The 23,021-nt window shown below is 48.8% G+C and overlaps 1 protein-coding gene across 1 annotated transcript; it reads right to left on the reverse strand.

The window, feature by feature from the left end:
* Positions 1-19,547: 19,547 nt before the first annotated feature.
* On the reverse strand, positions 19,548-21,388 carry LOC136519548 (uncharacterized). Its single transcript, XM_066512936.1, has 3 exons — positions 20,474-21,388; positions 20,002-20,390; positions 19,548-19,916 (listed from the first exon to the last, which is right to left on the reverse strand). Exons 1-3 carry the CDS (start codon positions 21,321-21,323, stop codon positions 19,623-19,625), a joined length of 1,533 nt encoding a protein of 510 aa, XP_066369033.1. The 5' UTR covers positions 21,324-21,388; the 3' UTR covers positions 19,548-19,622.
* Between the last annotated feature and the right edge of the window lie 1,633 nt (positions 21,389-23,021).

A 23,021-nucleotide genomic window follows, 5' to 3' on the forward strand; every position in this document is an offset into this window, starting at 1 on the left:
GGTTCGAATAGTCGTTGCTCCTCGGTTATGGAGACTCAACTCACTGTTCATCATCGTAGTTTAATAATTGAAACTTGAGTAAGGTTTGAGAAAGAGTTGATATGAAGTTCATGATCTCGTTATGGATCATGGTAGATTCATATGTGGTTCTTATAAAGTTTTTAATGTTGAAATACTAAAATTTTGTTAAAGAGCTTTTACGCAAAAGAACTTTGAGTATTGCTAAAGCCATACCTTAAATCCCTGAGCATGCATTCTTGAGTATTCTCAGTTTTTATTCCGGTTAAGTCTTGTTGAGTACTTTTGTACTCAGAGTTCGTTAACCCTTGTTGTAGGTGAGCCTCATGAGTAGGTCTATTTTGGACCGTGCTGCATGACTGTTGTTCAGGTCGATGACGGTAAGTGAATGTGTGATCCTTGGGTAGGATGCTTATTTTGTGTGTTTGTATTATGCTACTAATGCCACTCCACTACTACTATGGTTTGTAATAATTATCGAACTTAGTTTGTAAGGTTTGAAACAACTGGTTTGTAAACTAAGTTATCGTAAGACTTCTGCTATTTTACTCTGATGTTAATATTTGAATAAATGTTGTAATACTGCAATGACTCTGTAATGTGATCCTGCTCAGAAATCATGGATGATTCAGGGTTCCCCGAGGACACCCGACAGACTTCTTAAGTTACCAGGAACATATGCATCATTGTCAAAGGTCGTTCGACAGTGACAAGTGCATGTGGGTCCAATAATTTAGGGGGTTCTGCCACAGGTTATAAGTGTGAGATTTATACCAATCACAAGAGTTTGAAGTATATATTCACTCAATCAGATCTAAATTTGAGGCAGCATAGATGGCTAGAGTTAATCAAGGATTATGATTTGGAAATACACTATCACCCGAGAAAGGCTAACGTTGTGGCAGATGCTTTGAGTAGGAAGAGTTATGATAACATGGCCTATACAACTCAATTACCTAGGAAGTTGTGTGAAGAGTTCAAACATCTAAATTTGGGTATTGTGGCTAACCCCATGGAACGATGAGAAGATTAAAGATATTGCTGAATGATGAGATTCATAAGGGACAGTTGAATGATGAGAAGATTAAAGATATTGTTGAATGCATAGTGATTGGTAAAGCTCCAGGATTCCACATGGATGATCAAGGAACAGTATGGTTTGGTAAAAGGATTTGTGTGCCAGAAGTGAAGTCAATTAGAGAGTCTATTTTGAGGAAAGTGCATGACTCGACCTATTCTATACACCCGGGGAGTACTAAAATGTATCTTGATCTTAAAGAGAGATACTGGTGGTATGGACTAAAAAGAGATGTAGCCAAACATGTGGCCATATGTGTTACGTGCCAGAGGGTAAAGGCAGAGCATCAGAGGCTAGCAGGTTTACTTCAACCTATGAAGATACCCAAGTGGAAATGGGAAGAAGTTGGAATAGATTTCATAGTGGGATTACCCCGTACATAGAGGGGATATGACTCTATTTGGGTAATTGTAGATTGTCTGACAAAAGTAGCACATTTCATTCCTATCAAGACCACCTACTCTAGTGCAAAGTTGGCAGAGCTATACATGGAAAGGATTGTATGTTTACATGGAGTACCAAAGAAGATTATTTCAGATAGGGGTACACAGTTCACATCTCATTTTTGGCAGAAGTTGCATGAGTCCATGGACATGAAGTTGAACTTTAGCTCAGCTTATCATCCTCAAACAGATGGGTAGACTGAGAGAACAAATCAGATTTTAGAAGATATGTTGAGAGCTTGTGCTTTACAGTATGGGACAAGTTGGGATAAGAGTTTGTCCTATGCCAAATTCTCCTGTAATAATAGCTAGCAGAAGAGTCTTAAGATGGCACCATTTGAAGCGTTGTATGGTTGAAAGTGTAGGACACCACTGTTTTGGATTCAAATGGGGGAAAGTCAAGCCTTTGGACCAGAAGTTTTGCAACAGGCGGAGAAACAGGTACAAACAATAAGGCAAAACTTGAAGGTTGCATAGTCTCGACAGAAAAGCTATACCGACACAAGAAGAAGGGATTTGGTGCTTGAGACTGGTGATTTTGTTTATCTCAAAGTTTCACTTATGAGAGGAGTTAAGAGGTTTCATACCAAGGGAAAGTTTTCACCCAGGTATGTGGGACCCTTCAAGATCAACAGGAGAGGAGAAGTTGCTTACCAGCTAGAATTACCGAAACAACTCTCAGGTGTTCATGATGTCTTCCATGTATCGCAGCTTAAGAAATGTTTAAGAGTACCTGAGGAACAGTTACCTTTGGATTAACTGGATATCTAAGAGGATTTATCATACAAAGAATATCCAGTGAGAATTTTAGAAATGGCTAAGAGAATCACAAGGAGCAGGATTATAAGAATGTGTAAGGTTCAGTGGAACAGACACTCTGTGGATGAGGCAACAAGGAAAAGAGAGGATGATCTGAAATCTGACTATCCTAATCTTTTTGAATCATCCGAATCTCGAGGACGTGATTCATTTTAAGGGGGGGTAGGTTTGTCAGACCCTAAAATTTCATTTGCAAATTAGTAATTAAATTTGAGCATTTATTTGATTTTCTATGCATTTTAACCTAGGCCAAATAATAAATTTTAGTTAATTAAAATTAACTATAAGGTTTAAAAACATGGTTGTTGCATTCATACCGAAGCATACTATTTTTGGTTGAGTGTAGGGATAGGTTGTTTGAGGTTGAATTCAAATTTCATTTGAATTTGATCAATTTTCAAAGCTTTGAAAATAGGAAGGATTTTCTTTTAAAAACTTTCTTCTTTCTCCCTTTTCAACCCAGCTCTAAAACTGGCCCAGCCCTTTCCTCCTTCCCCTTCCCAAGCCTAGCCTGCTGGCGGCCTAGCCCCGTGCCTCCCCTCTTTTCCCCTCCTTCGCACAGGCGTCTTGATAGTTTTGGCCTACTCGCAGCCCGCTCCTCACTTTGGCGTCGCTCCACACGCGCGTGCGCCTACAGCCCACCACCGTGGCCTAGCTTGGCGCACTGCTCAGCCTAGGCAGAGGCCTACCCTATGCCCACGTCACATGCTGCCTCTCCCTCCTCTTTCTCTGGCAACCGAGACCCGCTCATCAGCCGCCCACCTCACCTTCCTTCATCGTCCTGGCAATGGCGCACGTCATCTACGGCAACTCGCTGTCGCGCCCGCGCTAGCATGGAAGGGATTTGAAATCCCATGATTCGTAGCCCGCCATGCTTGCTTCCCATCTCTGCATGCCTGACTGGCCTATAAAGCCCGCTGTCGAGCCCCTCCCTCTCATCATTTTTCCTGTTCACTCGAGCTCACACTGCCGCCGTAGTCCGCCCGCTCTAGTGTCCCAATCAACGACACCGACGCACCTCGGAGCTCCGCCGTGACTCACCGCGTCCATAGGTGCCCTCATTTCTTCATTTTGGTAACAAATCGCTTGGATTTCACTCACCTGCGAACATGTTTTCTCTCCAGCTCACTGCTGCCGTCGACCCAATCCTTCGAAGCTTTCCTGGACGCCGCAAAACCATCGCATCGGACCCATGGTATACCCCTCGTTGTTCCCGCGCATTCATTTTCGCTTTTCGTTCACAGAACCACCGTATCAGCGTGCTCCGCTTCTTACCAATCATGGCACCACCGTGGGGGCTATTGTCTCGACGTGTTCCCCCACCCTAGATTAGCATTTTGTTGAGGTCATGAGATCATGCACATCATCCCAGTGCTTTCTGTTTGGAACGGCGTGGCTAGAATCTCCATCCCGGCGTCCGCCGCTGAGCTTGACTCGCCGCCGGCCATGGTGTTGGCCACGATTAGGCCATACCGGTTCGGTATGTAGCCGGTCCACCGAAGAGCCATGGACTCAGCTCACCGCCACCACATGCCATGTCCACACACATGTGGTGCACCACACCACTCACGCATAGCCACATGGCCACCCAGTCAGTCGGCGACGCTGTCAACTGGGACCCGCCGTGCAATTTTGCAGTTTAGCCCTCGGATTTTTAGTGAATCAACCCGTGGTCCAGTACAGTTCAAGAGAATTACTTTTTAGTCCTATTTTTATTCATTTTAGTCCCTATAGTTTTAGGAAATAGTGCACGCCATCCATAATTTGTTTAAATTCAGATTTTATTAGTTTAAATTCAAATTTGTGTTCAGTCTATTTACAGAAATGCCATTGAAACTTATTTTATGCATAACATTTGTGTTTTAAGTCCGATTTGAGTGATTTTTTCGCTCATGTGTTCATAGCAGTACGTAGATTATTTTTATAAGCTTTTCAATCTATGTTTTAACTATTTGGTGTACTATTCTAACAGAAGTCTATTTGTATGAATATAATGATTGGATTGGATGCTTGATTGATGAATTGGAACACGTTTAGAAGGTGATCAGTTCGAGGTGACTAAGGATCAGCAGGGAGACCAGTAATACCAAGAGGAAAACTTTGAGGTAGCAAAGGACCCTTGTTCATATGAACTCTACAATTCATTTACATGCATGTGTTTAAATTTGAAGTACCCTTAAGGACCTTACCTAGATTATTACTTGTACCATCTCATGGATGGTTGGGGCTTGATATAATCTTGATTATACATTATTATCACTTGGGATGGGTTTACTCACTAAAGTAGTGATTCAGGATGCTAAAACTTGACCAACTAAAATTGCTAACCACAGTCAAACCATGTCTAGCCTTTGAGCCTCATAGATCCCTTTAATATACTTGCTAAGCATGGTGAGCTTACACTTGTTTTACATTTGATGAAAATCTCGGATGGGTAACAGATAACGTGTATGAAGAGTTTGTAGAAGATGTCCAGGACTACTAGATTGATGTTCACCAGCTGGAGTCCCTATGGTAGTTTGGGCTTAGATTTCCGCTTTGTGTAATAATGTTGCCAATGAGCAAGACTATGTGATAACAGTATGATGAGAGTACTTTACTTTGATATTATTACAATTTGATGGTATATGTGTGTATGGACATCCTGGGCGCACATATATGAGTACTTGATTTTGTTGTGCAAAATTGGGTGCGACAAAAACATGACCTTATAGCTTGACTAGATTTTCCAAAATTAAATGGTCAACATAGCATAGTCATTACATTACTAGACTTAGAGAAACTCTAGAGTTTAAAGCCAAATTTAAATTCAATTTCAATTTTCCAAGCTATTAGCAATACTAGCTAGCAATATTGTTTTGCTAAAAAAAGAGTTGCATTGCTTCCTATAAAGTTTGCACTTCAAACCTTATTTGGTGTCACATACATGTTTATAGCAATTTTGCTTAATTAAAATTGGTTTACAACCCTACTCGATAATTGTACAAATCACAAAAGAACTTTTCGTTTTTCATTTTTATGACTTGTTTAAGTTACAATGCTTCGTCTATCCATTTCACCACATGCAATATCGCTTAAGTATGATGCTCATGACATGATTTAGTAAGTGATTTATGGTGTAACACTGAGGGAGGTTGTCGAGCACGCAATCTCAAAGCCCGCCAAGCAACGCCAGCGTCGCTTTGATGATGAGAGGCACAGGGTCATAGGCGAGGAGATCGCCAAACTCCTGGCAGCCGGATTTGTCAAAGAGGTATATCACTCTGATTGGCTAGCTAATCTTGTTCTTGTGAAAAACAAGAATAGGAAATGGAGAATGTGTGTTGACTATACTGGCCTCAACAAGGCATGCCCAAAGGACCACTTCCCTTTACCACGTATGGATCAGATAGTCGACTCCACCTCAGGGTGCAAAATCATCTCTTTCCTGGATGCCTACTTTGGCTACCACCAGATCATGATGAAAGAGTTCGACCAGGTCACGACTTCATTCATCACCCCTTATGGTTCATACTATTACATAACCAGGCCTTTTGGTCTAAAGAATGATGGCGCCAGCTATCAACGGTGCATGCAGCAATGCTTTGCTGACCAAATCGACACGCCCGACCAACCTGACCAAATCGAGTGGCCAAAACCAACAATTGCCGTCTATGTAGATGACATAGTAGTGAAAATGGCTCAAGCCAGCGACCTGATTGGAAACTTGGCCACCACATTCGCTAACCTCCAAAGGTTCAGCGTCAAATTGAATCTTGAAAAATGTGTTTTCGAGGTTCCAAAAGGGAAGCTGCTCAGATACATCATGTCCGAGCACGGCATCGAAGACAACCCCAAAAAAAATCATGGCCATCTCCAACATGGGCCCTATACGCAACATCAAGGGCGTATAGAGGCTCACCGGCTGTTTGGCCGCCCTGAGCTGATTCATCTTCTAACTAGGCGAGCGAGGGATGCCTCTCTACAAACTTCTCAAGAAGACATACGCATTCGTCTGGACAAAAGAGGCATAACAAGCTTTGGAAAGCCTCAAAGCATCGCTGATGTCGGCCCCAATCCTCATCGCTCCCAAACGAGGAGAATCCCTCAGAGCCAAGATACCCCCTGAAGTTCCAACGATCGGTGTACTTCATCGGTGAGGTACTCACCGACACCAAGGTTCACTACCCTAGGTCTAGAATCTTCTACACGCCATTTTGATGGCGACCCAGAAGCTTTGGCACTACTTCACCGATCATGAGGTTATCATCATTACTTCATACCCGCTAGGAGACATCATCCGCAACCATGATGCTATGAGACAAATCTCCAAATGGGCACTTGAGCTCATGGGCCTTGACATCATGTATGTCCCCTGCACCGCTATTAAGTCTCAGGCTCTTGCCGACTTCATCACCAAATGGACAGAAGTCCAGCTCTCGACCCTGGACGTCACCCATGAGTACTAGATGATGTACTTCGATGGGTTGCTCATGGTGCCTGGCTCGAGGGCTAGAGTGGTTCTAATCACCCCAGATGGGAGCAGGCTCTGCTACACAATCCATCTCCAATTTTTAGCCTCAAACAATGTTGCAGAGTACAAGGCCCTCATCAATGGGTGGCACATCGCCATCGAGCTCGGTGCGACGTGGCTTTATGTCCACGACAACTCGGAGCTGGTCATCGACCAGGTCATGAAGGAATCCTCCAGCAAAAGCCCTCTCATGGCAGCGTACTGTTGAGAGGTGCACAAGCTCAAGGACAAGTTCTGAGGGATCTAACTGCATCATGTCCCTTGAAAGGATAATGACGCCACTGACTTCCTCGTAATATTGGTGGCCAGATGGGAACCTCCCACCGACGAGGTCTTTGTAAATGACCTCCATGAGCCATCTACCCGCATCCGAGAGGATCCGACCTGGACGCACTCCAACACCAATCTAGCACTCGAGGGCTTCAACCCCCCGACATGCCTCGACCCCGATCGAGTGCTCGAGGGCTCCGACCTTGGTGCCTCCATGGCAATGTCGCTCGGTGACATCGTCGTGATGGCACTTGATCCGGACAACTGGAGAGCACCATTGCGCACCTACTCCTCGAGGAGGTTCTCCCACCAGAAAGGACTAAAGCGTGATGAATCGCTCGATGCACCAAGATGATTGTCACCATTAGTAACAAACTTTACAAATGAAGTCTATCAGGAGTGCTCATAAAGTGCATCCCAACCGACCAGGGGAAATGACTTCTCCTTGAAGTCCATGCCAGAACATGTGGACATCACACGGCCCCAAGGTCACTGGTCGGGAAAGCCTTTTGCTATGGTTTTCACTGGCCCATTGCGCTACGAGATGTAGAGGAGGTGGTCTGCACATGTGAAGGATGCTAGTTCTATGCTCAATAAACTCATCTGCTAGCGTAGGAGCTTCAGACCATCCCCATCACCTGGCCATTCGTAGTATGGGGCCTCGACATGGTCGGACCCCTTAAAAAGGCCCTGAGTGGCTTCACTCACCTACTTGTGATGGTGGACAAGTTCATCAAGTGGATAGAGGTGAAGCCCATCACCAATATCTGCTCAGAAGAGGCGGTCAAGTTCTTCCTCGACATCATCTATTGGTTTGGTGTCCCTAATGGTATCATCACTGACCATGGAACAAACTTCATTGGGAAGAAGTTCATGGACTTCTATGATGCATACAACATTAGGATCGATTGGGCCTCGGCCGGACACCGTCGTACTAAAGGTTAGGTTGAGCGGGCTAATGGCATGATCCTCTAAGGACTCAAGCCCCGCATCTTTGACCGACTCAAAAAGTATGTTGGGCGATGGGTTGTAGAGGTCCCAATGATCCTCTAGAGCCTAAGAATGACCCCACACCAGTCCATGGGGTTCACCCCTCTCTTCCTCGCATACGGAGCCAAAGCATTATTGCCCTCCGACCTCGATCATGACGCCCCAAGAGTAAAGTCCTTCAACTGAGATCAAGCCACGGAGGCTCAGTAGGACGTGGTCGACCTACTTGAGGAGGCTCGTGAGACAACCATCATCCGCTTCGCTCGTTACCAGCAAACTCTCCTTCGGTACCATGAAAGAAAAATTAGGGGGAGGATCCTCGAGGTTGGTGATCTCGTACTCCGGAGGACCCAGTCAACCAAGGAGAAACATAAGCTCTCTCCACCATGGGAAGGACCATACATGATGGCTGAGGTGATTCGACCGGGCGCCTACCGGGTGAAGGACGACAATGGCAACGTTCTCACCAACACATGGAACATCAAATAGTTACGTCGTTTTTTCCCTAAAGCTCGGTCTTACCATTTATTCCTAGTCAATGCTTGCTCCTACAGCGCCCTAGCCTGAGCACTCTTGGCCTAGATCACTCGGGGGCTCCACGGGGGTACGATACCACCCCTTTTTTTTACTATCATATAGTAATATGTTTTGCCCAAACAAAAGGGCGTCACCCAAACAAAAGGGCATTCCGTTCCTTTGATTACCCTACGTAACTTGCGCTTTTAGCCTCTCAGCCGATCACACACCGCCACAACCTACGGTTATGAGTAGCTGAGCCGTGCGGGCCATGCCTAGGTTCTTAAGGTTGCAGCCTATGGGTCAATGGGTAGGTACAAAAAAGAAAGGACAAAAGACACAATCACGCAAGGATAAAAAACAAGGGTGGACGGGACAAGCTTCCCCTCATGAGTGATTTCACCACAAAATGAACTTAAAATATTCACAAATACAACTATTCACATGGGGGCTCCCCCATGAATTCATCTTTTACATAAACTAACTATTTCTACTCTAACTCTATTATGCCCCCCCGGCAGTGGCGGTTGGCGACGACGAAGGCAGCTCGGTTGTGATTGGGACGACGACGCTCAGCTCGGCTATGGTCGGGATGACATTTGGCTCGATTGGGGATGGGACGACGATCGCCTCCAACCTAGCCTTCGCTGCCTCCATAGGCTAGACGACTTCTTCCCGGTGCATGTCTACGGGCATGGCTGAACGGCGAGCCTCCATCACCCACTATGCGATGACCTACTCAGTGACCATCTGTGCATGAGGCACCAAACTTTCCTCTAGTGCATGAATCTCATCTGCACTCCACCCATTGGCATATCCTCTGTAGATGGCCAAAAAATCTAGATCGGGGTAGTGGGTCACCACCGAGGTCAGCACCCCCAATGTCCCATAGAACATGCCATCAGAGATAAGCGCCCGAACATCATTCAGGACCTCCGCTAGCTGGACGGCGAGCATACTGGTGCTTGGTCCTGACCCGAACACCTCATAGACCACCACCTGTGCGATGTTGGAATCTGGTCAAGCTCTCCCTCAAGAGTGCGTCGCTCCTCAAGGGACTAGGCTAGAGCCTCCATGCCCCGACTGACCGGTGCTTTGACCGTCTCTAGCTCTTGCTCTAGAGAGCCGATCTTTCCACCCAGTTCTAGAAATGGATGACAAATTTAGGAGCAAGGAAAAGAAAAATTCAAGGCATCAACCGAGGGCAGAATAGGTACATACCAAGCCAGGCACTTTCAAGAATGGAGTGCCCTTCCTCTTGTTGGGTCACCCTCTCGAGCAGCCGAGTGTTTGACTCCTCTGCCCCAAGCATCTGCCTCTAGAGCATGATGACCTCTAGCTTGGTGTCTGATCGGCCCTTTCTCTCCATCTCCAGTGCCTCTAAGGACTTTTGGTGCACCTCCTCGATCTCTGCCAAGTGGGCCTTCATCGTGTCGAGGTTCTGCTCAGCAACAGTCGCCCGCTCAACCGCATGCATCTCCGTTGCCTATGCTCCCGTCGCCTTAGCCACCCAATCTTGGGACTCACGATGAGCGGATTCCAGCTGGTGCCTGACCTCGTCAACCCACTGTGATGCCACCGCTTCTTGCTCCATCCGACTGTGCTCCTCCTAGAGAAACCAAGACTTGTGGATCGACATCATCTCTAGGTCCTGTGAGACAAGAAGCAGGCATGCTGAGACAACCGTTTAAATGCTAAGGAATCCAAGATAATACCAGAAATGTAGAAAACTTACCTCTGCAACGTGTGGCAGGTCCATAGTCATGGCCTAATGGATGAGCTCAACCCTCTCCAAGGCCTCATTGAACCTCGCCTTGGTAAGGGTGAGATTGGACTCCATTGATAGTCCTCTCTCCCCGAGTAGGTGCCAAAGCTTCACCTCCTCGTCGTGAAGGATGAACCGAGCCTTTCCTGGCTCATCGGGGCATGGCCACACTAGCTTGTGGGTTGCCCCTGACCTGCTGGAAGATCCACCCATCGCAGTATCAAGTGACGACTAGATCATCATCAACTCCTAAGATGACAAGATGGCTGGCAACTCCACCCTGGTGTCCTCCTCGCCGTCAAAGGGGATGTCCACCACTAGGACTCCATGGCTCGCCGGTGGTTGCTCTATCTCTGGCCTGGCTACGGCTCCTCTAGACCCCTCTAGCTCTGACCAGGCGAGTGAACCATGCGCTCCTCCACCGGTCGAGATGGGGAGCCTAGTTTCCCTCATCTTCTCCTCCGCAACCATCGGGGGTGGGACTACAAGAGTCACCTCCAACCCAGCCTCCATCGTCACCACAGGGATTGCTGCCATCGCTGCCGCTGCTGTCGTTCTCGTGACTGGCTAGGAATACGCAACCCCCATTAAGGAAGGTCGCGCTGTCGCCAACCTGCTTCCCCCGCCGCTCGTCGCAACCCGCTAGAGGCTAGGTCTCCACTCTTCTCACATGGGAGGTGGGGAGATCCTCGGTCCTGTTAGCCCTTGGCCACTGTCAAACAAGCGCAGGTTAGTCACACTCAAAAACTCAACTATGAGAACAAAAGGAAGCATGAATGCATACCTAGATGAAAGCGGTAGAACCCTGAAGCTCCGACAGGCTAACAATGAGCCGACTAGACGAGGATCGCTCAAGGGTCATGACCCATGCCCCCTCGCATCAACCGAGGGAGGAGGTGACCCGACTAGTCCCCAATCGGCCCACGAATGACTGTGACCGCCAGCTCAAGGCGAAACCACTAGAGCAACTGGCGAGGCATCTCCCCATTGAGGGTCACGCACACATGTTAACCCTAGAGACGTAGGGGAACAATCACATCCCCTTGACCGGCCGGCATGCTCCACCACACTCAAAGCAGGGGGCCGCGAAGCCAAAGACGCCTCCAAAGGGCGCAGCGACTGTACCTGCTTCGCCTCTTGTTCAAGGGCGATGTCTTCACTTGCGGCACGCTACCTTGACTTAGGAACATCACCACGCACCTCCGTACCACACCTACCACCGATGGGCGCAGCCATAGGCTTACAGTGCTCCACCAAGGTCATAGCAATGCCCCTATCTTCCTCATCCTCCGAGGAACTCATGTCATCACCCATCTTCATGGGCTCCTCCGACTTGAGCTCTGCCTCCATGTTGCTCTAGCTCTCACCACCATAGACCCACTGGTTGATCTCCTTCTCCTTATCAAACCTCCTTTGGGCCTTCTCGGCTTTCTTCTTCTTCTTGGCAAGCACAGCCTCCCTCTGGGCAGCTTCCAAACCACGCCTTCTGGCCCTCTTAGAAGACATAGCTAGGATTTATAGCTCGTGAGTTCCTTCAAAACGGGCAAGTTGAAATCAATCAAAACATCAAAATAAGAAGGAAAATGTCACGAGAAAAAAGCATACCAAATTGGATAGCTTTGCATCATGAAGGGGTCCGGGCATCCCTTTGAGGGAGTCTTCATCCCTCAATTGTAGCACCCGATCGAGATGACTCTAGACTTCATCCTTTGACAACTACTCTGGCGACGCACAGTCAGGATCCATCAGGCAAGAGTATTCCCACATTGGTCGTGTTCTCTTCGCCAACGGGGCGACCCGATGGCGGAAGAAGGTATGGAAGACCCGCAACCCATCGAGGCCATGTCGCACGAGCCTCTAAAGCTCTATGTTGATAATCTCCAGCTTGTTCTACCGACGAGTAGGACCCACGACCAGCTTTCCCTCCTCTCTAGCCTCTCCCCGATGAACGTCGGGAATGGCGCCTTCGCTGAGTTCCTAATGTAGAACCACTCACCATGCCACCCCTAGTTGGAGTCATAGGGGGAGTACGTGGGGTAGGGGATAGATGGCTTTGGCCTCTTCTATAGGGCAAACCCCCCCCCCAACTAGTGTGATTCTAGGTGGCTTCCCCTCGGACAAGGCTCACCCGCTAAAAATCCATCGAAAGAGGTCCACGTGCGGCTCCATCCTAAGGAAGGCCTCATATACGGTGATGAAGCTGGTGATGTGCAGTGCCCCAGTCGCATTGAGGTGCTACAACTATAGGCCCCACTTGTTGAGAAGCCCATGTAGGAACCAGTGCGTGGGATACCCAGCCTGTGCTCGGGGAAGGCAAGAAAAGAGGTGACCTCATCGGCCTAGGGTTGTGAAACAACCTCCCCCCGCGTAGGAGCCCTCCAATGCGCCACCTCCTTCGACGGGAGCAGGCCTTCTTTGCGAAGGCGGCCAGCACCTCCTCATCCACATTGGAAGGCCTCTAGTTCGACATCGCACCTCGGATTTATGAATGAATCTATGAGTTTTTCCTCTCCCTCGCTCTGCCCTCCTCTCTCCTAGAAACCGATGCGGCACACGAATAGGCTTGGCGAAAAGGAGGAAGGAGAAATAGCAACAGTTGAAGAAAGGCAAAAGAACAGGGGAAAACCCTCTCCCTTCCCCCTATTTTAATGCGGAAAGGCGTGTAATGGGACGTGACCCTGGCTGACGGGACATGGCCTGCCCGATGAAATGTTGCCTGGCTAACGGGACATGGTCTGGGTGGGGCCCACCACTACCACTACCCAGGCATAGGAAATGAGGCGCAACCACACACAAATGATCCTCTGCCTTCCTAGGCAGGGTTTGGAGGGGCCCACCGATGGAATCTCCATCAAGGAGAGGCCAGCGGGTCACCTAAGTCGATCGAATGGCTCAGGCAAGAGATAGGTAAGGAGCAGTGGGATGCCCCATACGGGTTATGCTGGCTCCATCATGAACGATAGACCCAGATTCCACTCAGACATATCCGATAAGAGCTCCCCAAACCCATCACTCCAACCATCGAGGTAACTTTACCAAACCCTATTTTACTTTTCCAGTGCATGAGCATACATTCATCCATTCTCATTCATGCATTCATACATTCAGTCAAATATTCATCCATACATTCATCCCATACATCCAAGCATTGCATATGTAATTGATGCATCACAACGCTTCGCATCGCGTCATGAAGCGGGAGTCGTCTCATTTGATATGAGCGACAACCGACCGAGGTTCAAAGGCCGACCCACGAAGGGCTCGAGGATGCCTTGCATTAAATGGAGCCAGGGGAGAAAATGTAGATGAGCCCCAACGACCCTCGCCCAACCCGCTCAAGAGCAGATAGGGTCATCTCAACCTTCTCGTTCAATCTTGACCTCGAGCCATTCCCATAGAATCTCCATCGAGGGGAGGCCATCGAGCCACCTGAGTCGCTCTCTAGAACGACTTAGGCATATGTCGGTAGGCAGGTTAAGGAGAAGTGGAGTGCCACATGAGAGCTATACCAACCCCGTCACGAACAATGGATCCAGATTCCACTCGGACATACCCGTTAGCAAGCTCACCAAAGCTCGCCACTCGAGCCATCGAGGCAAGTGGCATCAGCTCAACCCCTCTAGTTATGGAAACCACGGATGGGGTGACGCGGGAAATCATGCGACCGACCACGATCAACCGCTAGTGGCTTAGGGGCTCGAGCTGCTAGGTCCCTACTTAGGAACCCGACCGACCACACAGGTTGTGGTCGGAATGGACATGGATGAACACCCCGGCCAAAAGAGACACAGGGGTCCACAACCCTAGAAAAGAGTACTAAGGTGCTTAGCCTCCGACCAACTCCCCAGTCGGCCGTAGGCTCGATGTCTACACCCACCTCCGACTCGCTCGACCCCTTGGGTGTGTGCTCCGTCTCGCCTGAACCCAAGGCCACAGGCTCCATCTCGCCCGACCCCAAGGCCACCGGCTCTGTCTCGCCCGACCCTAAGGCCGCAGGCTCCATCTTGCCTGACCCCTCGGTTTCATGCTCTATCTCGCCCGACCCTTAGGTTCATGCTTTGTCTTGCCCGACCCTAAGGACGCAGGTTCTGTCTCGTCCGATGGTGACCCACTACCTTACGCCCACCAGGCGCACTCGCGTGCACCCAATAGAAAATGGATTACCAGTGAGTCTTCTCCTCAAGGGCTAGGTGCCAATATCCCTCTGGTGCGCCATCACGGCCTTCGCCAGTCCTCCCCACGGAGGCTGGGCCCCCATATCCACTCTACATGCCTCCGCGACTTTTGCCAGTCCTCCACATGGAGGTTGGGTGCCTAAATCCTACTTGGTTACCCTATGCAGTACAACAAACAGAGGGGGAAAAGCAACAAATAGGAATTACAAAGCAAATACAAGCTTTCATTAAGCTAAAAACACAAGCCCCTGGCTTTTACAAATATCACGTGAAATGTGTGTGAACAGCCCCTTCATGGCTTCACAGATGTCCTAAAGGGGCTTAGGGGCTCCTGTCGGGTTCATAAACTAGGGGTCCCCAATAGACCCGCTTCCCTACAAAACTCAGCCCAGCAGGCGGCGCAGCGATAGCACACACCTGGGCCGGCCCAGATACATAATGATAGGCCAAGACAACGATCTAGTCTCTGATCGGATCACCTAGCCAAGGTGGGACCGCAGTCTGACTCTGACCCCCTTCTCCGATTGAGGATACGTCGGACCTCTACTCATTTCTCTTTCCCGACCGACACGGTCGGGACCGACTGGGAAGAACTGACCGAGGACGCCCGCTCGGTGTGGGCCTAGGGAGCAGGTGGAGCAGATAAGGTAAGGCGCTCAAGTCAACTACAATACCAAGGACTGTACCCTACCATGCCTTGAGCACCTGCATGATAGTGCCATCGAGGCATGTTAGGCAAACACGGTAGAGCCTGCTAGACGCGTTAGAGTATAAATAGTATTGTGGGCGCCGTCGTTTGCCGTACCAGGCGAACATGGTAGAGCCTGCCAGATGTGTCTGAACATAAATAGTATTGTGGGCACCGACGACCATCCCATACCCGATGGTATGGGCAACAAGACTAGGCAGCGCACACATACACTCTCTCTCTCTCTTTCTCTGACTTGTAAGGCCAACCCCTTCAAATATAAAAGGGGATGAGCTCTCTCCTAAAAGCTCTCTCCCCAAAGACTGGTCGACTCGACAGCTCAATAGCTCTAGAGCTCGACAGCTACATAGTCTACACGCTCTCAACAGCTGATAAGCTCGGACACATAGAGCATACGCTCTGATACTTAGCACACGTTTGAGCATTTGTCACTCTTAGCCACTCGGTTCAGAGTCCGACCGGGCCTCTAACACCCTCCTTCTTATTCTTCACTCATTTGTAACCCCCACAGCAAACTTCAAGCACCTAGCCTTAGGAATAAAGTCACCGACCGACTGAAACTGGATGTAGGGCATGTTGCCTGAACCAGTATAAATCCTGTGTCATCGCATGCTAAGCCACATCCGATCACAACGCACGGCAAACTACAAATATTTACTTATTGGTCACATTTCGCACTGACACACGTCTTCTACCCTACACGGTCTAGCATTGACAAGCAAGGAAACACAAACAAGGAAAAATAACAAGCAAGGCATGTAAAACAAGCATAAGCAATCAATGATCCTAGGTGGGTTGGTCCTATTGGGTGATGGGTTGTTACTTAGGCTATCATTATTATGTCAATTTAAAGTAAGGTTTGGATAGAGGTATTCCATCCAGAACATGGGGTTCTACGGGTTAGGTTGAGGCGGGTGGTTGGTTTGATGGAAAACTAGACCACATTATTAGGGTTCACTATTATGTGAACCTAAAAGAGGTAGGTGACTTGGTCGGGCTTTCTACAGGTCCATCGAGTTAGCGACACATACATACATGCATATGTATGTGCCTAGGGCTAATTAGGTGGGCTAGGTTATGGCTAGGGTTAGCGGCATATACGTTCACACCTATGTATATACCTATGACTAACTAATATTGATTAACTAGATTGCTAGGGTTAACCATACATAGGCGTATACCCGAGTATCGGGTGTAACCATGTATGTATAGGCATCTACTTATTTTAGGTGATTGAGTACGGATGTATTTGAGTATGTGCCAGGGTGCGTGCACATTCGTGAATATACGGGGTTTACTACTACTACAGCGATGGGCCACTACTATAGTTAATATTAAAATATAATTATAGCAGGGCAATCAAACTAGAATTTAAATGTGCACCAAGTTTAGGGTTAAGGGTATGATTATGTAGGGTTTTATTTTAGATGATTTATGGTGAAAGAATTACGCGATTCGGAGTTAAGACGGGCGAGATATAATTTATTAAAGTCTACCAACTAATCACGAATGAAAATGAGCATGGAAATTATTTCTACAATTTTAGCTAATGAACAAGAGTGGTAAACTATCTAGGTATGATCTAGGGTGACTTTAGTTTATTTATAAATTTTCTAGGAATTGTTCTATAATTAATAGGCTTACCTTTTAATATTCTATGTACGATTCCCTGTGTACCCATAGCAATTTTCTCCCTGAGGCTGACGTGTGGTCCCCAGTCAAGGGTCAGGGCTGGCCTGCTGCTTCCGTGAGCTGATCTGGTGGACTGGCTTCCTCTCCTCTCTGTTCTTCCTGGACCGCGTCCACAGAGAAAAGGAGGAGGGAGTGGAGTCCATGACCAGTGGGTCCCGCAGCCAGTCATGGCCGGGCTTATCCCATCCATTCACCGGCTCCCCATCGAAACAGAACAGAGAGAGGAAAGAGAAAGGGAGAAGGGGGGAGGACGAGGTGGCCCCAGCGCGGAGAAGAAGAGCAGAGTGGGGGAAGAGAAGAGCAGGGGAGGCCGAGACGTAGGGCAGGAGCAGAGTCGGTGCTCGGCAGCGGCCAAGACCGGCTCAGTCCTTGTCGGAGCGGGAGCGCGCTCGGCTAGCGGCGACGTGAGGAAAAGAGCAGAGCGGGTGAGGCAGAGGAGGAAGAGAGAAGAGAGGGAGAGAGGAAGAGGAGCAGGGCGGATGGAGAAGGAGAGGAGGGGATGGGAAAGGCTGACCGGAGGGTGAAGGGCTGAGCGACAGCGGCGACCCTGACTGCTTCGGTGCGGCGAGCTCGGCGGTGCTCCGCGACGGCCATGGCGGGGCTATTTATAGCCGGTAGCAAGGCGGTTCGCGGGCGGAAAAATCTTCCGACCGGGAAGATTTTTGCCGGCAATGGTGGCAGGGCACAGTGAGGTCAGCGACTACGGCGACCCGTCGCACAGGAAGTCAGCGGCGAGCCATAGACAGTGTTCTTCACGTGTTCGCGGTGGACGCGGAGGGAACACGGCGTCAACGGCGGGGAGGCGGTTGGTCGGTGGCAGCTGTGACATGCGCACAACGCATCAGCGGCGGCGGCGACGTGCGCACAGTGCGCCGTTGACTCTGGGGAAGAAGAAGAAGACATGCGGGCCCTCCATGTCGGTGAGAGAAAGGAAGGGGGAGAGGAGAAGGGAAGCGGTGGGCTGCGCTGTGCACTTTGCCAAAGGTCGTGCTGGACCGGGTGCCTGGTTGGGCTGGCCAATTGCGGGAAGGGGAGAGGGAAGAGGAGAAGGAAGGCGGGCTGGGCTGTGGTCGCGGGCCGGGAAGAGGAGGGAAAGGGGGAAAAGGGAAGGCGAGGCGGGCTGGGCCGGCGGTGGTCCAGGCGTGGAGGGGGAAAGAGGATGAGGGAGGAGAGGGGAGAGGCGGGTTGGGCCAGGGCTGGTGCTGGGCTGGGCCCATTCGGGGAAGTGTACACAGATCCATTTTCTATTTGCTAATTCCCAGAAAATGGTACTATTGATGTACTGTATTGCTTAGTGAAGAGTGTGGTACTAATACTATAGATATACGACATAAATTAAAAGCAATGATCTCATACTTCTAGGTTTCCTATAAGTTAGCTAAATGAGAATTGGGGAGGAATATTGGGAAAAGTGGAATCTATAATTTTGTTAATGCGGTGGCTATTAAATTCCTAGTGTATGAAATATTACTTGTACCTACGATGCATTATCTACCTTTATATTATAATTTAGGAATGCAATTAATAATTAAGGGAAGTTATTTTTGGTGCCGCAATTAAATTCTAGAAAAGCAATCAAGCATGCAAGCAATCAAGCATTTCAAGCAAGCATCCAGCAAGCAAGGTGCACGCAACGGAATTATAATACGAGACGATCTTCTATCCCAATAAGTCATCCTTAGTGCTACAGTGTTTTTCTCTCGTGTGAAATTAATAAATAGTATTTTTCAGCTTGTCTTTTCAGCGAAGCGTGCCATCACAAAATCGAATATCCCATACATAGCATTTTTTGGGGCAAATTTCTATATCCCACCGTTTACAGTAGTTAAAGAGAAGACAACGATCTACTTTTTTTTCTCGAATACGCAAAAGATTTGCGTATCATTGTATTAAGGAGAAGAGTTTAAAGACATACAACGTGCTTCTATCAAGCGCCGAAAGAGATCGACCTAACACAGCCGAAGCTGGATCATCTTAGCAAAAGACATCATGTTTCGATATTACGTAAAAGGAAACAACCAATATCGACGTAGCTTTGTGGCCTAGCGTCTTCGCGGCTGCTTGATGGTGCCTTTCCAATGGCTTGAAAAAGCTCGTCCAGCGCCTCAAGAGAAGACCTGATTTCTTTATGAGAAAACCATTTCTAGGATTTTTGCTCTCTTTCTTCATTAATTACGTTGCCATGTCAGCATTTTAACTACATGGCAAGTTATTTAATGAGGATAGAAACCATCATCAATACATCATTGAAACTGCCTTGAACGGGCATTTGAGCCATGTTTAGTTCCCAAAAAGTTTTCCAAAAAGTGCTACAGTAGTTATCACGTCGAATCTTGCGATACGTGCATGGAGCATTAAATGTAGACGAAAAAAGTAATTGCACAGTTTGGTTGAAAATCACGAGACGAACGTTTTAAGCCTAATTAGTCCATAATTGAACACTAATTGTCAAATAAAAACGAAAGTGCTACCGTAGTTAAATTTCTAAATTTCTCGGACTAAACACAGCCCAAAACAGATCATCACCATGTCAAGGCGGATCCAAAAGACGAGCTAATCCTGGCAGGGAGCCTGCTAGCTACTGCAGAAATTTTCAGAAGTTCCACTGCAAAATAGTTTTTGCAAACGGCTCAGCTACTGAAACCCGCCGGGAGGCACGAACAGCTGAGCCGCGTCGACGTCAGGGCGGAGCCGCAGCGCGACGCGCTTCATGTCCTCCATTCCCCGCTCGTACCCCTTGAGCGCCTCCTCCACCAGCCGGCGCTCGTGCTCCTCGGAGCCCAAGAACTCCTGAACCGCCGCCGCCTTGGCGCTCTTCATCTCGGCCGCCGTCGCCTTCTTCGCCTCGGCGAGCTCGGCCTTGGCCTTCTCCAGCTCCTCTTGGAGCTTCAGCGCGTGCCCCAACGAGAACGTCGCGTAGTTCGCCGCCTGCATTGCGCGCCGACGCCACGAGCGACATTAGTACGTGCACGCCGCGATGGGCCGCCATATACGCTAAGGATCGTGATCCGACCTGGAGCGTCGCGACGTAGCTTGTCGCGACGACGGTGAAGGGATCCGCCACCAAGAACGCGCGCTCCCGCGCCGGCGTGATGACGCCCTGCAGAAGCTGCCGCGCCGCCTCCCACTCGACTGTGTCGCCGTCATGTCTGTCCGGGGCGTGCTCCAGCTTCCGTTTTTGGCGCGTACAGAAGCCGGGCGCGACAGACGCCGAACCGTGACCAGTGGCCTCCTTTGTGTCGTCCTCCGCCGGCCTCTTCTTCCCGGACAACGGCGTCCAGCCCGGCGGAGCGCTGCAGCCGGGCTCACTCATCGCGGCGACCTTCGCTGCTGCCGCCGCTTCGGCGGCGGCCTTCTCTGCCCGCATGTTCTGCAGCATGGCATACCTTGATGGATCCATCCCTAGCTCACAGTGGCACAGCAGTGAGTCATTTGCTCCACCGGTACTCAAGCTCAAAGCTCAAGCATGGTGTACGACATTTTACCTTTGGCACCAGTAGTACGATGGGAAGACGATGGTGTAGGTGGCTTTGGCGCACGAGCCGTCATAGTTGCCGCGGCCAAATCGCCCTCGCTGAGGTAAGCCAGGAGATGGACATCAATCGGCGCCGCGCCGCGCGCACGCAGCAGCTTCGCCACCGCGCTCTTCTCCTCTTTGGTGAGCACCGGATCAGCAGTGGATTTCTTGGTCGGCTCGCCCCAGAGCACGGGGCACGGCCACGGCGCCGACGACTTGAGGAAGAAAAAGCCCCCCTTCCATCCCTTGATTTTATCCGGCAGCCCCGTGAAGAGCACGCCGGCGGTGTCCTTCGGCGCGAAGCAGTACAGGCCCTTAACCTTCAGCACGCGCAGCACGAAGAAGTGCAGGAACACGGGGACCGACGGCAGCTGCACGCCGGCGGCGCGGGAGAGCGCGAGGAAGGCCGCCAAGATGCGCCAGCAGTTGGGCGACAGCTGGCTCGGGGCCACGCCGAAGTGCGAGAGCACCTCGCAGCAGAAGGGGTCGAGCGGGACGCGCATCCCGGCCTCCAGCGCGTCCGCGTACAAGCAGATGGAGCCTGCGGGTGGAGGCGAGCACGCGCGTCGGTCGCCGGCGGGGATCGGGGTGAACGCCTTCGTGTTGACGCCGAACTTCTCGCAGAGGGCGTGGACCGACTTCTGGCTCCGGAGGTACGAGGCGACGCGCTCCGTCGCGGGCCATGAGCGCGCGTTTCCACCACCGCCGCCGTCATCGTCGCGGTCGCTGGAGTCGGCGGTGGTGTCCAGGGCGCTAGCGGGTTTGGGATCAATGGTTTGGACGGAGGACAAGGAATGGGAGGCGGAGGAGGAAGGCATGCCGCAGTTGCAAGGGTGGCCGGGCTTGGTGTTGGACTGTTGGTGGGGAGGGAAGCGGCGGTCGGCGAGGCGCTTCTCGAGCAGCTCACCAACGATTCATCTTCAATATAATAATATTGATTACCACCTATGCTACTTTTTATTATTAGAAAAAAAATGCTTCAACAGACCACCAATAATTTATATCAGTAGAGATATGGCCTCTTTGCTGATTGGCTTCTGGGCTGGTTTAGGCTCGCTGATGCTGGTTTGTTGTGAGAAAAAATACGGTTGGCCAGTTGATTTGGACTGGCTGAAACCAACAAGCGAACAGGCTGATAGACCCCACTTGTCCACGGTGGTCGTCTCCCCCGTCAGACGCTCCTCCTCTTCCTCCCCGCAGACGCGGCCTCCACGGTGGCTATTTTCGGCTCCTCCTCCACCACCTCTCCCAGTGGCGGCGGGATGGAGGAGAGGCGATCGGTGGTGCGAGCTCGAGCGCCTCCACCGTTGCGCCTCACATCATAGCACCCCTCCAGCCAGCTTATAGCCTGCTATTACACTTGCTCTCGGAAGCATGGGCCCATTTAGAGCGAGGCTAATAATATAACCGACATGTCAGCTGTAAAGATCTTTACAGCCTTCTTTCAATCCACCCATATTATAGTTAATCTTCACTATTAATATATGACTCACTTGTCTCTCTCATAAAGTTTCTCAGTTTTTGTTTTTAAGCCAGCTCTAAGCTTACATCCCGCTTCTCTTCTCTCTCATCTACCTCAGCATTTAGTCGACTCACAACCTGCTATTATATTAGCTCTCATTGGAGCTAGAAGTACTTTCTCACATCTAAAAATAATTAATACTACCTCCATCCCTAAAGAATGCCATTCTAGAAGACCGTCGCGTCTTAGTAACTTAAGTTTGACTAATTACAGAAAAAATACCAATATTTATAATACTAAATAAATATCATTAGATTAATTATAAAATATATTTTAATAATAAATTAATTTAAAATTATAAAATATGAAGATTATTCACTAGAAACTTTATCAAATATGAACAACTTTTCATGACATGCAACCCATAGTTGCATGCTTTTTAGGATGAAGGTAGTAAATAAATACTCTCTCACTCCCAAAATAAGTACACATCTCGTATTTTTAAAAGTCATTTAAAAAAAAATTACTAAATACATACCAAAACTATTAATCTCTACGATATTAAATAGGAATATTATTAGGTTAACCATATCATATATTTTCATAATATAAACATATTTACAAATACAAATATTGATAATTTTTTTATAATTTTAGTTAAATTTGAGATTTCCTGGCTCTTAAAAATGTGAGATGGACACTTATTTTAAGCCGGAGGGAGTATCTATTGTGTTTTTTTTAGAAATTAAACTCTATCAAATTTGATAAGACAAAAATAATATCAATATTTATATGTTCAAATAAGTTAATTATAAAATTATATTCCATAATTAATAATATACTAACATTTATTGCATTATAAATCAATACTTTTATATATAAACTTAAAAATGTTTTACTCCCCTACGAATTAGTACTGCTTGCTTCATTTCTAGCTTTTGAGACAGAGGCTTAGGGGGTGTGTTGGGACTGCTCTGTTCCATGTTTTTTAGGTAGACGATTTCAGCTCCACGCACTCTGTTTGAGGGAAAATGGTAAAGTTGTGGAAGCACCT

This window comes from Miscanthus floridulus, chromosome 18, assembly GCF_019320115.1.
Source record: "Miscanthus floridulus cultivar M001 chromosome 18, ASM1932011v1, whole genome shotgun sequence".
Lineage (NCBI taxonomy): Eukaryota > Viridiplantae > Streptophyta > Magnoliopsida > Poales > Poaceae > Miscanthus > Miscanthus floridulus.